The sequence below is a fragment of the Oreochromis niloticus genome, linkage group LG7 (genome assembly GCF_001858045.2).
Source record: "Oreochromis niloticus isolate F11D_XX linkage group LG7, O_niloticus_UMD_NMBU, whole genome shotgun sequence".
Lineage (NCBI taxonomy): Eukaryota > Metazoa > Chordata > Actinopteri > Cichliformes > Cichlidae > Oreochromis > Oreochromis niloticus.
In genome coordinates, this window is record NC_031972.2 from 63,932,127 (window position 1) to 63,947,758 (window position 15,632).

Below are 15,632 nucleotides of genomic sequence, written 5' to 3' on the forward strand. Positions count from 1 at the left end.
GGAAACGTTGGTCACCTGGATGATGATGAAACGTTTCTCCCACTTGAAACGTCCGGATGAACAGGATCATCCTATTACAATTCCCATCAGCCAGTTAACGTATGCAACCAAACAGAAGTCCAGCTGCCTTCTAATTAACTGGTTAGGATTAACCAGTAATCACTGGTTAGGATTATCCAGTGATTACTGGGACTCAAAGATATTTCACCACCTGAAGGGGAAGTCCAGCTACGTGTGGCCAAGGGTGTCAAATTCAAGTTGTATTACTGAACTTTACTGAAAGACATGTCGGCCTAGTCGTGACTCAGGGCACTCAAAGTTCTCCTACATGTTGTTTTGGGAGAGTAAGAATCAAAACTGACACTTAGTATACACTATAAATACCCCCCCAACCCCACCACAGTTAGATACAGCCAAAGCAAATGAAGGTTGACTGGAAAGGAGGGAACATATGGGACAGAGTACAGCGAGAGAAGGAAAGAGAGAAAACAGGAAGAGCTATCCTCAGAGACCGTGTGCTATTTATCAATAAATTATCTCTCCTTTTTTTAACTTCCGCTCCGTCTCATACACTTTTTTCCTTCTTTCTCTTCCCTTTGTTTCAGTAAACTTTTGGTTTTCGCTGTGAGTGTGTATGTGTTGAATTATTAAGCCTCCCCACAGGAGTGGTGCCCATCTTACTAATTCATAAGCCACCAAGGAATAGAGTTAAAGTTTAAAGCGTTTGTGTGTACCTGGGGGGTAGGCACACAACACAAGACAAACTCAACAACCGAGAGAGGGAAAGAGAGCAACGCAGAGCCAGGCACAGAGAGGGAGATGGAACGAGAAGAAGAGAAAGCAAAGGTGCTGACTTAGTTTCTCCTAAAATAGGTGCTGAATGAAAGTGTGAACACCGCAGGCCTAATGTGGTCATCCAGCATTTTGTTTCTGCCCTCCAGTGTATTGCAAACGTTGAAAGTACTCCATATTCGACCGGTTTGGAGACATTACTGTGTTCACATCTGCACACACACACTTCTGGTAGGGGCTTCTTTAGCTGTGGCGCCCTGCTGCGGGATCGCTCCCACAGTTTGAAATGTTAAAACAATGAATATTGCAAAATCTGAAATGCCAAAGCCGTTCCAGCACATTTACTGAACGGCGTAAGCGACGCAGAGAGAGACGGCTCTGAGCCGCAGCAGGTACTGGAGCTGGTAAGGATGATTAAAGTGCAGATATTAACTTTACCAGGCTGAGCACACCACTTTGGCTTTGAGACCGTTTTATTTAGCACACAGTAAAACACAAAACAGCTACGACATTTTTCTTTCCGCCATCACTGATGACGCCGCAGATTTTCCACCAGCGAAGCATCTGTACAAGCACAGCACCAACACGAAGAACAACAGTCACCTGTCGTGTACGTCATCAAATTGATGAAAAACTGATGAGGTTTAAAATCAAAGCAAACTTTGGACACAGAGAAAAGGACTCGTCTGTGCTCTTGTCCTTGAAGGTAAATGTGTCAGTTTGCCTCTCACCTGTGAAGCAGACGGGACACTTGAAGGTACCTCCCATGCCTTCGAAGCTGTGCTCTATCAGGTGGCAAAGCAGCTTGGCAGGTGAATCAAACATCTGGTTACACAGCTTGCACTCATGATTGATGCCTTCCTCTGCAAATAGGAGACAGACACGCGTGTGGAGGCCGGATTAGGCAACATAACACGGGAACATATGACATGATATCAGAATATTAATACAACATGCATGGTGGATGTTTTCTGTGTCCTCTGTCACACTCTGTGTGGACACAAGGTTTAAACTGTTTACCATTCCAGTATTCATAACAAGGAAGTTTGAAAGGAACACAATTTGTTTACATTTCTTAAGTAATATCTGTGAAATGATGTGAGGCTGTAGTTTGAGCAGAATTGAAAGGACAACGTACGGAAAACTGAACTGAGAGACATTATCCTACTCACGCACCGAGAAGAACCAAAATCTTTCCCAGCTGGTAATTGCCTGTCTTCCCCATCGGGTTTGGGGATGATCTACCCCTCCTACAGCTATCCCTTCCCTCCCTCTGTCCTCATTATCTGTCCTTCCCCACTGCAGTCACTCAGCCATCCCTCACTTCACCCATTCCTTCCTGTGTCCCCCTTCGTCTCTCTTGGTCCATCACTCTCTGATTAATTGGTGCGGCTTCCAATTTGCACTTCTCGCTTCATGCGACAGTATTCGGATTTCCTTTGTAAGACTCGGTCACGCATTACATTTTGTTCACTATCAATGTATCAAATTCAAATTAAGATTGATCAGTTTGTGACAGCCGCTAACTGTTTTTCATAGCTCGTCACAGGCCGTGGGCCTGAAACAGCAGCACTGTGATGTAGATGAGAGATAATGAGCTCGCTGCGTAAACATAAAGAGTTCTGAACAGAGATTAAATGTAAATATCATCGAGCGTATCTTTATCACACGAGCTGCGTCATCAGCCTTCGTCCTCTCTAAGGGATTATAGCAGTGTTACTGTCTATTTGAAGACTGCGTGAGTGACATCACAACACCCACGGTGAAAGGTGGGCGTCAAACACACACAAACACACACATGCACACACGTGCGCCCCTTGACGATCAGGTCTCCCGCCCGTTGTCCTTATCACCATTGTACCACACAGGACAGACGCCCCACTCGCCCACACACACAAGCGCACCAGAGGCCCGTACTGCCCGGAGACATCAGATGGCGTCTTCTGTGGGCCAATCTGTGACCTCCTGAGGAGCTGCACGCACATACACACAAACATGCAAACGCACAGAGAGCGCGATCTGTGTCTTTTCCCTTTTTTGTCACATTTCTTGTGTCCTGTAAGTGCAAACGTCCACACACACACACCAACACGGCAAAAGAGTCTGTGGAAGTTCAACGTCAGAGCTGCAGGGGATCGCAAGGTTAATAACGTCTTCAATCACACATCCATGACACCCATACTGACTAATACACACAAGCATGCACACACAGATTCCTATCTCTCTGTGCCTCAAAGGCCGACACAAGGGTGCCCTAATCCCGTCTCAATAGCCACGGGGGAGAGTGTGTGTGTGTGTGTGTGTGTGTGCGTGCCACATGGGCTTATGTGAATGAGATGGTATGCGCCGTGGTCCTGGACCCCAAACATCCCCGTTCCCCCGCACACACACAAACCTCAAAGGCTGCTGGGTTGTGTGGGGCGCCAGAGTGTCCGAGACACACTGAGACAGATAGAGGTTCATTATCATTTACTAGGAGATTGAACCAGCAGGAGAGAGTCACATGGAGTGAGGTGCACAGAGAGAAAAAGGTAGAGAGAAAGAGGCGTGTGCGGCTCTACCAGCTGAATCAATCGTCACGTTTCACATTTTCAGTATTTCCTTAAAAGTACGCCTTTATTTAACAATGCATCATTTCAGCTGTACAGAAGGTGATACGGAGGCAAAGGGCCAACACTGTAAGTAATGCCTACGCGTCAGTGATCTCAGCATGTGCACGCTTGTGTGCATGTGTATTGGGGGGCTCTGTCGAAGCCACCTTAAAGCTCGTGTCCTCAGTGGGGGCAAAGCTCTCTTCAGAAGTTGCATCACACTCTCCCACGCTGCCAGGATCAGAGGAGCGGTCAAACATCAGTCACCCTCACATGTACACAACATCAGCGCTGGTCCAGGTTATTGTGTACGGGACACAGTTGTTGCAGTTACACAAACACACATCATTGCACTAATCAAGCAAAGTCGTTATGTTTCTGTGAAGTTGACAGTTAGGTGGGGAATTCCTTTTTAATCTAAGTCATCAACGAGGGTTGTAAAACGCATTATTCCTTCACGATGTGATAATCTTCTTTTCTGTTTTTAGCCAATAACGTTCCAGCAGGGAGATCTAAGAGTAAAAAGGACTTTTGTGCACAGATGACATCAACAAAAACAGAATTACAAAAGAAACCTTTGAAGCTAATTATTGGTCAATCAAATGTAGGGAGAGTAAAAAAAGTGGCCCAAAAATACGAAACTAGAGAAAGAGAGGGCGGCAAAACGCACAAAGAGAGAGAGAACTGAGGGGAAACAGTGAGGTGCAGAGAGATAATTGGGCTGTCCGGCACAAGGGCATGGAGAGAGGCCTCCATCGCCCGTGTGTGTGTGTCCCATGAAAGAGTTCTCTTTTCTGACAAATACATTGTTTTGATCAGTGTGTGTGTGGGGACCACTGTCTCTGTGTGCTGTCCCCCTCTGAGACACAGTCCGTGTGTGAGCATGTGTGTGTGTATGTGACCCATAGTGAGATGACAGAGTCATAGAGCATCCTGCCGCTACGCTTTGTCTCACAGAGTGCATTTGATCCACCAGCGCACACACACACACAGACACACAACCCTGGGAGGCCTGTGCTGGGACAGAGAACACAGGGGAGAGAGGGATGAGAGGGAGAGAGGCAGGGTGAAGGTTAGGCCTCTGAGTTTGTTACCACCCAACACAAAATTAACTTTTTTCTGCTTTTTAAATGCACATCAAAGCAAATCTATGCTTTCAAATGTAAACCACAGTTATTGGTGGAACATGGAATCAGTAAATCGTGCTCTTTTTAATCGTAGTCTTTAAATAAATATCATGCTGCTATACTCTCATTTTTAAATGTGCATTGTCTAACATTTATTCTGCCATGTGTCAGGAACTCTGTCTCCTGTCTGTAATCGTACATTTATCTAACAGCATTCGATTAGCATATCAGACAGACAGAAGGACAGCAAGGAAAGACAGCACCAACTACAGTGTGATCGTAAACGAGACAACGCTGGAACCACACACACAACAACTGGTAAAGTTTCGCCTCAAAGAGGAAATGTTAGCAAGCGAGGAAACATTGTGAGGACAGAACTGAGTGCAGTATGTGTGGATGGCCAGAAGGCAGCAACAAGGAGGGACACAAGTCCACACTGCAGCCACACTCATCATTACAATTCCTCCACCACCACATCCCCATTGCTCATGCTCTCCCTCAGTCTCATTGTCTTGTTACCCACCTCTCTCTCTCTCTCTCGCTCTCTGCTAATTGACGAGAGGAGAAGGACCAGGTGGCATCATACCCGTCTCACACACACACGCACACACACGCGCACACACACACACACACACACACACACACACACACACACACACACACAGACCCCTGCAGCATGCAGCAGAACATAAATGAGCTCCTTGGTTTGTGTTGGGGGTGACTCCCTAAGGCGCTGCCTCTCCTCTTACATACTGCACACATCTACATGCATACACAAATATCTGAACCCTTTCTTAGTCTCGGCTGGGGACTCCTTTGGGTGCCCGGCCCCCACATGTCCTAAGCTCGCACGTTCCCCCTCCCTCTCTCTGTGAATGGCTGCTGGGGGTCTCTGGGGTATCTACCCTCCATTACTGGCCTTCCCCGTTCCTGTTCCTGCACCCCCCCCATCCCCATCCCCAACCCCAAACTATATGAATGTGGGTGTGTGTGTGTGTGTGTGAGAGCAGTAAAATGTGTGTGTGTTTGGTCCCTGGTGGTGTAAAGGCCGTAAACCAAGCCAGGTGACTGATGGGGAGGACGGCAAGGGAGAGGCAGCAAGATAAAGGGAAGAAGGAGGAAAGCGAAGGAAGGCTGTGTGGAGAGGAAAGGAGAGATGACGGGACGGACGGGGAGTGAGCAACACAGGCGTCGGGAGAAAGAACGAGCGCAGCAAAGAAGAGAGCAGTGGACGGAAGGAGGAGGAGGAGGAGTATGCACCTCTCTGGGGGGCTCGCTCAAGGTGTGTTTCCATGGCAACCAGGGGCAGGGGGGGCGATGCGCGGGGTGTGAGCTTGACCCATTGGTAGTGTGGGGGCTGGAGAATACACACATGCACACACACTCGTAGAAACACACAACCTGCTGCAGTGCTGGAGGGGTCCCAAGAGTGCCCCCACCTTTACTCACCCTCTCCCTCTCTCTCATACACACAAACACACACACAGAGGAAGAATGCTGCAGTGCTGAGGTCCCGCGAGTACACAACACCCACACACATTCTCCCTCCCTCCCTCCTCTCATCTTCCATTTTCCCTCTCTGTTTCCATCACTCTCTCTGTGAGGTAACTGTTAATATTTTCATCATTTGTTTACTCCTCATGTGACTCTGTGGATTTTTTACATACTGCTGAATGAAGATGGGAGGCTGAGCTACGACGCCTGATCTGTTCATTTAAACACATCCAGTCTGCTTTCAAATGTTTAAACGCACAATCTCTCACAAACGCGTGATGGAGACTGTAAAAGTGTCCGGTGCGGTGTCTGCTCGGCTTTGGTTTATTGGGCTTCCTAGTCCCTGTTCATCAAAGCCAAGCTGCTCCTGAAAGGTTAAAGTTCAGACAACGAGTAGCACAAACCACCCGCCATAATGCACACACACACATGTCTGGTTTGCTATCCTCGTGGGGTCCTCCCATTGACATAATGCTTTCCCTAGCTCCTTACCCTAACCATCAAAAATGAATGCCTAACCCTCACCCAACTGTAATCCTGACACTAAAACCACATTTTGAGTGTGAATAATGTCTTCAACCCCATGGGGACCTGAATGTTGGTCCCCACCAACATAGGGAAACCGGTGTAGACACACACGCACACGCAGACACACACACACACACACACACACAGAGTGCTATACCAGCAGGTGAGCAACAAATCACAGTTGTCCTCACACACAGTAATGAGTGTGTTATCCTAATGCAGATACATCATGATTTGGTGTCAGTTCTATGGACTCATTCATGGTGTCTGTATGTGTACTGAATGGTTAATGGTAACAGTGGGCTGTGGGCAGAAACACTCAACTCTCACCTTTTTGACAGGCACATAAAGAGGAAACAAAAGAAAGGAGTGATGCTCTTTAAGTGCAATATGGGTCCAACTTTGGGCTTTTTTGGAAGTAAGGGTCCACTGGAATTTATGAACTACTCGTCTTTTTACAAGAGAGCTAATGTCTAAAGGGAGAAACAAGCTCTCACTATCAGCAGAAACCGGTAACAACTCAACGCTTCACATGAGACAAAGATGAATGAATGACTGAGTATCCTCGTCCCTCCTGCTCCTTCGCTCTGGACACGGTCAGATCCCGCAATCACTATTTTCAGCGAAAACACTCGTTCTCACACATTAATACACAAACACAAGCAGACAGACATATTATTGGCAGACAAGAGCAGCATATGGTGATGACCAGTTTGTGCACAAATTGAGCATATTTGTGTAGTGCAAAAGTGCATGTGTGTCTTGGAAGGAGACTGTGTGCATAATGTGCGTGTGTGTGTTTGTGTATAGCAGCTTGGATTTTCCCTATCAGATTACATAACAGTAGGAAGCTGGAGCGCTCGGTCCTGCCGAAGCCAAGAGCCTTCTCGCTAACACACACTCGCATGTGCGTAGATTTACACGGACACGCACACAGATCGTACGTCGCCGCCGTCTCACTGGTTGTGGGTTATTAAGGGATACAGTTACATTATGAACGCATGACTTTATTAGCGTCTGCTAAGCTGCACTCATATGTTTTTGTAGCAATAAGAAAATAAAAAGGTTTTGTACTCGTGAAAAATGGGATTTTTTTTACTGAATGAATTTTTAAAGATTGTCCGATTCACGTCATAAAAGGTCTCAAATATTTGAATCTTAATGCTTAAAATAAAAGTAAAGGAATGCAAAGAAGTCAGTGACACCAGCTGCACTACAAGATGCACGTTGCACTCAAGCAGCAGTTTCTTTGTTGCTCATGAGAGGAGATGTTAAAGCAGCGCTTTGATACTGAAACCCTGCACAGTTACAGACAGACACACCAACAGACGACGCTCAGTGTCATCTGGAGAGCACTTGACTGTAACAACAAGCAGCTGACATGTAAGTCTTTGTATTAGCATATGTAATTAGACTTTAATTAATATTCAGGAAAGGTGCACACATCATTGCTCCGGCCTTGGAATCATTGCTCAGGACTTTCACAGGAAAACAGGGAATTACCGCTTTCTCCAATAAGCACACAGAAAGCTAGTAACACACACACACGCGCGCACACACACATGCGCGCACACACCTCTTTTTAGCTCGTTAGCAGGGATGAGAGTAATGAATGCAGAGTATATTTGTGTTTAGAATCTTAATTGAAAGCTTGAAAGTGGCCAAGAGGGAATAAGCCTAATCACTGTGTGTGAATAAACCATCAACACACACACACACACACACACACACACATACACACACACGCCTGCCACTCCCTTGGACAACATTTAAAACTGAAGTACCTGTCATTCTCTAGTCGTCCATTCTATCCTCACTCCTCCTGCTTTTTCCACGCTCACTCCGTTCTCCCATCTGTTTACATATGTAAAACCCAACTACAGCCCCCTGGATGCATATCATCAGTGTGTGTGTGTGTGTGTGTGTGTGTTAATCTGTTTGTGTTTCTCTGCTAGTTAAAGCTATAGCAGACATCCACAAGGACTTATAAAGGAGTTTATGGTGGGTTAGGGCATGTCCTTAATTAATTACTGGTATTTTTATTTTTACTACAGGTGTTTTTTATTCAGTCACAGCCTTTGCTGGGAATATTGTGAGTGTGTGATCCACAACTCATAGAAAAGAATCCATTTACAGGTAAAGTCTGCTGAATGACCTGCGAGAAAGGCCGACTGATGGCTCGGACCACACAACGCAGGTCTCAGATAAATATCTGAAAGGCACATTTAGATTAGAACACACACACACACACACACACAATCATCAGTCTTCACAGGTTAAAAAGCATGTCTGTATCCAAGACTAATCACCAAGGCAACTGTAATCAAGGCTCTGATCTAGTTGTCAAGGTGATGGAGAGAGGGTCACCCCTGACCGTCTTTGCTTTTCTCTGAATGACTCTGTTTTTCAAACTGCTATTGATTTACATAGACATGAATATTAGAGTTTAAAATCCACGGCTGTGCGTATGTTACGCAGAGAGAGATGACAACGCCACAACGACGCAAAATGATGGGAAGTGCGATGGTTACAAATTCAAGAATCGCTCATTTTTAGGGGGAAATCTAAAAGAAATGTGTGTACATGTGACTGTGTTTACCTCCCCACATCTAATCCTATCCTGCTGTTTAGTGGTGTGTGTGTGTGTGTGTGTGTGTGTGTGTGTGTGTGTGTGTGTGTGTGTGTGTGTGCGTGTGCGCGCGTGCATGTGTGTGTTTCTTTAATCTGTGCTCCCAGGGGAAGTCAGGGGGAGCTAGTAGGCTTATCCTCACTGCATCTCTGCATCCAAATACCACTAAAAAGCTCAACGCCATTCCACGACAACTAAATTAACACACACTCACATACACACAAATACACACACTCACACAAAACGGCAGAAGAAAGCCTGAGAGACATACTCAGTATTCCTTTAACCAAGACTCCACCCTACATGCACCTCCTCTGCACACATGCTGAATGTGATGTTTAATAAAGCAGTTATTACAGGAATCAAACCTGAGAGCTTTTCAACAAAACAAGTCAAACTTTCAAACAGAACATCAGCTTCCATGACTGCTGTGGATCGTCCACATGTGATTTTTACTGTAAAAAAAAAAAAAGACAGAGAAAGGAGTAAGAAGAAGGAGGAGGAGGAGAGGAGCCAATAAGAGCTCACAGCAGGATGCTAATAATGCAGCTCCAGCTGTTCCAGTTAACCTGCAAACTGCCCATCTGGACCCAGAGAGGGAGAGAGACAGGAAACTGTACGGAGACACACACACACACAGATATATGGTGAGACACAGGCAGAGAGTACAGGGGCAGTCTGAAAAATACAGGCTTCTCACAAGGATGTGGTTTTTATGCCATTTCCAGTTTTATGTTACATATTAAACACAATCATTGAGTGATGGAAAAAACTAAAGAGGACGGAGACAGAGGGAGAGAGAGAGGGAGCCGGCTACATCATCAGCTGTACGGGGTTGGACGAGCGAGCGTGGACACAGGAACACAAACACACACACGCACCGTAAGAGTGACCTTGGTCTAGCCTATCTGTCCTCGCCCCCTGCCCTGGCCAGCTAAATCCCCCACCGAGCCACCCTGCCTGTCTCTTTTACACACACACACACACACACACACACACCACAGTGCCATACTCGGTTGTGCCAAACTGAACCACGCTGTGCTTACAGGATAAAAAAATAAAAATAAAACATAGAGACAGACTTGAAGATGGAGGAGAGCGAGGCTAAAGAGTAGAAGAGAAAAGGAGAGTGATGGGAGTCCAGCTTTTTTTATTATTGATTCCAAAAACTCTCACACACCAAAATACGCTCAACTTTAACACAAGACGCGCAGCCAGCCAACTCTAACCTTCCCTAAAGCACAAATGTATCGCCCACACACACACGCATGCCCACACACACACACACACACACACACACACACAGTGCGCAATAGCATGCTAATGAAGACACTAAATCACTACCAGGTCATGTGTGGAAAAGCCTGCCAGATACCTGCATCCATGGCTAGAGACCTCCCTCAGCCACGCACTGTGCATGTGTGTGAGTGTGTGTGTGTGTGTGTGTGTGTGTGTGTGTGTGAGAGAGAGAGAGTGTGTGGGTGGTTGAGCAGCAGAGATTGAGGATGCCTGTTGGCTGTAAACATGACTGGTACTCGAAAACAGAGCAAACACAGAAGAGGCAGAGAAACTACTAAACAGCAGCACGAACAGTGAAAGGCGAGCTGCGGATGGACAAGGAAGGAAGGAAGGAAGGAAGGAAGTCAGAGTGGGTCGAAGAAGGAGAACGACGCTCATCTTTTTCCTTTTACACTTGTATTTCTTACTTTGAGGCAAAATGATCAAACCCCAGTGGTTCGCACCCAGGAGGTTTGTTCATTGTTCACCAGTAATTCATAACACAGAAGGCTTCATCTTTGGCACAGCTCAGTGTAACAGCAGCTCTACAGCCTTCATCCTCCACCGCTAACATGAAAGCTCTGTATTGCTGCCGGTGCCTCGATGCGTATCGGTGTGTACCCAAGCTATCCTAAGAGCAGCTAATCAAGGCAACGTTTTAGTGAAAAGACGTCTCCAGCTGGGTGGATCAGGTAATGATCAACCTTACAAGAAGCACAATCACCCCTGAATCATCAGCATCAGCATGGTCACCTCTATAAAGGAACAAGCTGGTGAGTGGCTGCCTGCTCTGAGCGAGGGAGGCTGCGTGACCTTGTGAGATTAAGCAGCAGTATAATCTGATTATGTCCAATTACTCTTGAGTTATTTTGTCTCCGAGGGCTACGGTATGGATAATAAAGAGACGCTGGGCTGATTTCCTGTCAGAGGCTTCGTTTGGCGGCCAAGAACAACAAAAAGAAAGAACAAGTGTTTGTTAGTCGCTGTGCTGAGTCATCAAGATCAGGTGGAAACTCACAGATGAATTATTCATCGCCGCACATCTACATCCGAGTTTAAAAATGATATCGTTCGAAAGCAGAGAATATCGTGGTGCTGCTCCAAGACTAAGGTTCTCTTTCTTTTACACCTTCACAACATTAGAGAAGAGGCAGAGAAACCACAGAGAGTCAAACTGCTGTTATTGATCTCCTGACCTACGAGCACAATCCAGTGAAAACCACCAAAACAAGCGTGAGGAAGAGGGAAGTTGAAGAACGTACCCACGCAACAGTGCCGCAAACAAAACAATTCTTTATATACATAAAGATATTTGGTGGATTTGCCTCCCTAATACACACATATACACACATATACACAGATATATATATATATATCTGAACTACTCTGCACATATTTAATATACTTCATACCCACACATATATATATATACACACTATTATGCTAGTGAACTCTAGTATAGGGTAAATGTACTCCTGGTAAATAATAAAAATAATAACTTGTTTATGCTTTCAGACAGAAACACGAGCACAAACACACTCCTCACTTCTGTCAGCCTCAAATACAAACAAATAAATAAATGAACACAATGTTATTAATTATTCTGAGCCAGGAATCAAATATAAATGTGTCTGGAGATTTGTGTGTGTGTGTGTGTGTGTGTGTGTGTGTGTGTGGACTTCTAAACAGACTCCCCAAAGATCAGCAGAGAGGCATACCAGCAGAGCAACAGACAGAAGAAACAATGCAGAAACATATCGAGAGGCAGATATGTTAGCCATGTACGTTTGGACGTATTCATCATCCGTGGGTTTTATCGGTCTTACTGCAGAAAATATGATTTAAATAGCGTGTTCTCTGCAGCCCTTTGACAATGCAAAGGTCCACATCAGTTTGACAGCAGCTCTCTGTTCTGCACAAACAACACAGTAAATGTTCATGTCGAGCTTTAAATCACCCACAGCACAAACTCAGACGCATCTCACTCGTACAGCTAATAAAGAAAGCTGATCTAGGCTACGTAACAGCACAATCTGGATTAAAAATTCAGACACACACACACACACACACACACACACACACACACACACAAGTGCTTGGCTAAATACACTCCAGCAGTCTGTTTAAGAGAGTTCACATGCAGAGCAGAGCCACTGCTGGGACTCAGAGTTTAGCCCCGCTCATCGGCTCTGCCTCTCAGTCACACAAACACTCAGACAATATTCACAAACCTTCACATCGTCGCACGCATCCAATACGCCGCCGTTCCGCCTCTCTGTCGAGGCTTCGTGTTATATCGTTAATTACACTTGACACCGCTTCTTGTGCGTTTTATATGTGTGTGTCTACGATGTGTCCCCAGAGCCTCGAGGGGGGAAAGTGAGGTTCAAAGACCCCCCGCCACAAAGCTAAATCAATATTAATACATGCTCACGCACGTGCGTGCTCACACACTTCCAACAAAGAGATGTCAGCGCGGTGGTTAGAGGGCATTGTTTCACCGTCTCTGCGGTGCTCTCCTTCTTCTATCGCTCTCTCTCCTCTTTGGATACAGCAGAGCTACACAATAGATGCTGCTCCCATCAGCTCGGTGTTTTGTAGAGAAAACAAACAGACACCTTCCTACTCTGGAAGTGACGGGTAAGAAGTACACGAACACTTGGCAGAAACTGATGCGTCTCCCAACCTCGGCATGCTCGTCTAGCTTCTTTGAGATGCTCCATCATTGCTGTGCACATATTTCACCTCAGTACTGTGTTTGGCCGCCTCGCTCTTTCTCGTGGTTAATATTAGAAAACATGACGAATGCTGACGAAACAACTCTTCCCTAATTATTATGGCATCACTTTACAGTTCACATAATCTCCAAACTCTCACAGCAGACATTAATCACTTTAAATGAAACTGAATGTGCACAGTTGAATAAAGGCGCACTCGCAGACATACACTTGAATTTTATCCTGTTATGAAGAAGCAAAAAAGCCATTTTGATAAAACATCATCTACAGTGGGCTTAACTGCAAGGATCACATAAAAACGTGCATGAATAGAATCACCATTAATCTGTTTTTTTGAAAAGAAATAAGATAAGATAAGATGACCTTTATTAGTCCCACAGGTGGGAAATTTGTTTTGTTACAGCAAAGTGCAAAGTTATGTAGCAGATATTAGAAAACACTGGAAAGCAATAAAATACAATAAAATAAAATACCATACACAATAGAATAAAATAGAATAGAATAATATATACAATAGAATAAAATGGAAATACAAATACTATATACAACTGAGTAGGAAAATACAAAAATACAACTTCGTCAGAAGAAGAATTGCACATAAATTGCAAATAAAGAAAATAAAAGCTTTTCCCCAGTTTGCAGAATTCTCCACAGACTTTAAATGGGGCTTCTCTCTGGAAGTGTCCAGTGAGACAGCGCTGTGGTGTTTCTAGAGAGTGCTTCCAGAAAACACTCCATCTGGAGCAACCGTCAAATCTATTTTTAATTAAAACTGTATTTATTAAATTGGTTAGATTGAAAAATACACCAATCAGATTTGAAGCTAAAGTCCTCGCTCAGCGTGACTCCTCAGCCCAACAGCTGACACTCAGTGTGTTTGATGGACTGCAGCGGCCTGTGGGTTTGTTTCACTCAACAATGCATAGGTGTTAGCGATTATGGGTCGATGTGAATTACACATGAACACTTGTTTGCATTAACTGGAGCGCACGCACACAGACACACACGCAAAGTGAAAATAATTGTCTAATTTGTAGCTACACAACAGCTGGAGTTGGAGACACAGCGCCCAGCCTATGTGGCTTTTACTAATTGCCTCTCCACCCAACCATGCTTGACCAAACATTGGCTCATGGCTGACTTCATAGAGGAGCCTCTGTTTGTGTGTGTGCGTGTGTGTGTGTGTCAGTATTTTAGTGTTGTGTGTTCTCTTTGTCCTTTGTCACTCAACGCTCATCAACATCAAAATAACATCTGTCAACTTCTGTACAAATACACCTGACAGTCACAGCTGATGCCTGGACACACACACACACACACACACACGCACACACTCCACGCCTCCAACTCGAAACAGTAAAAGCTCGTGATTTCACGACATGCGAGTGTGTGTTTGTTCATCTTACTGGAGCACATCTGGGTATATTGTGCTCGCTCTGCTCCAGATGTGTGTTTTTAACCACCACAGGCTGCATCACACCTGGACACCACAGAGACGCTCGCACACAGACAGACACACACACACACACACACACACACACAGAGTGACAAAAAACAAAAAAGCTAATGACCCATGTCACCAATAAACAACCCAATCCAGGGTCTAAACCTTCATATGTTTGAGAGTTAACAGAGGTTTGTCTGTATAAACACAGTTCATGTCAGCGCTTTCATCTCTACGCAGCTTTGCTGTCTCTTTCCCCGTTTTTGAATACTCACACAGAGGCGTGAAAGCAGAGGAGGCACTACCTGTGTGGCCCCAGGAAGGACCCTCCTAATGACTTAATTGAGCTAATTAACAATGATAAGACATCCAATCAGCACGCTGGCTTCCTGAAGGCTCTTGTTAGGAGCTAATTAAAGAACCAATCACAGCAGGAGAAGGGAAGGTGCTGTGTGACAGTAACAGGGTGAAAGTGTAGCTCATATTTTTATTAGGCCTAAAATTACAGGACACAGCAGACAACAATGACACTAATGTCAGACACTGTAGTTACTGTTGTGTACTGGGAACCAATGCTCACACTTTCAGCACACAGTTTGTTTGTGTTGTTAATTTTTGTAGTAAATTACCTTTTACTACTTTTCCATTTATGAATAATTTAAAAAATGAATTCTTAGGGTTCATATTTCCGTGTCCTCCTGTTTCTAATATCTAATTTGAACAGTCATGTTTATATTTATGTTCTATCACTAATTTTCTCCCATCATAGAAATATAATTCAGTGACTCTAACTCATGTAATCAGGTAACGGTGGCTCTTTCTTATCTATGACTCCCTCCTTTTATTCCAACAGGTCTTGCTGGGGTCAAGTAAACGTCTTTCTACGTCTGCGACTCTTCTGCTGCTTCTACGACTCAAAGTGTTGTCGTCACGACTGCGACTACGTGTGAGTAACCGCAATAACAATTACTTGTGGAACTCCTGCATTAACCCCCATCACCAGCACACTCC

The 15,632-nt window shown here is 45.0% G+C and overlaps 1 protein-coding gene across 6 annotated transcripts in view; it reads right to left on the reverse strand.

Moving 5' to 3' along the window:
• znf423 (zinc finger protein 423) overlaps nucleotides 1-15,632 on the reverse strand; it is a 131,345-nt gene that overhangs the window by 13,153 nt on the left and 102,560 nt on the right. For 5 of the 6 annotated variants that reach the window (XM_005463055.4, XM_005463054.4, XM_005463053.4 and 2 more), the window contains one exon: nucleotides 1,524-1,655. The exons of the other annotated variant lie outside the window; for it this stretch is intronic. In XM_005463055.4, coding sequence (XP_005463112.1) covers nucleotides 1,524-1,655 — 132 coding nt within the window. The remainder of the gene's footprint in view (nucleotides 1-1,523; nucleotides 1,656-15,632) is intronic. 6 annotated transcript variants of the gene reach the window in all.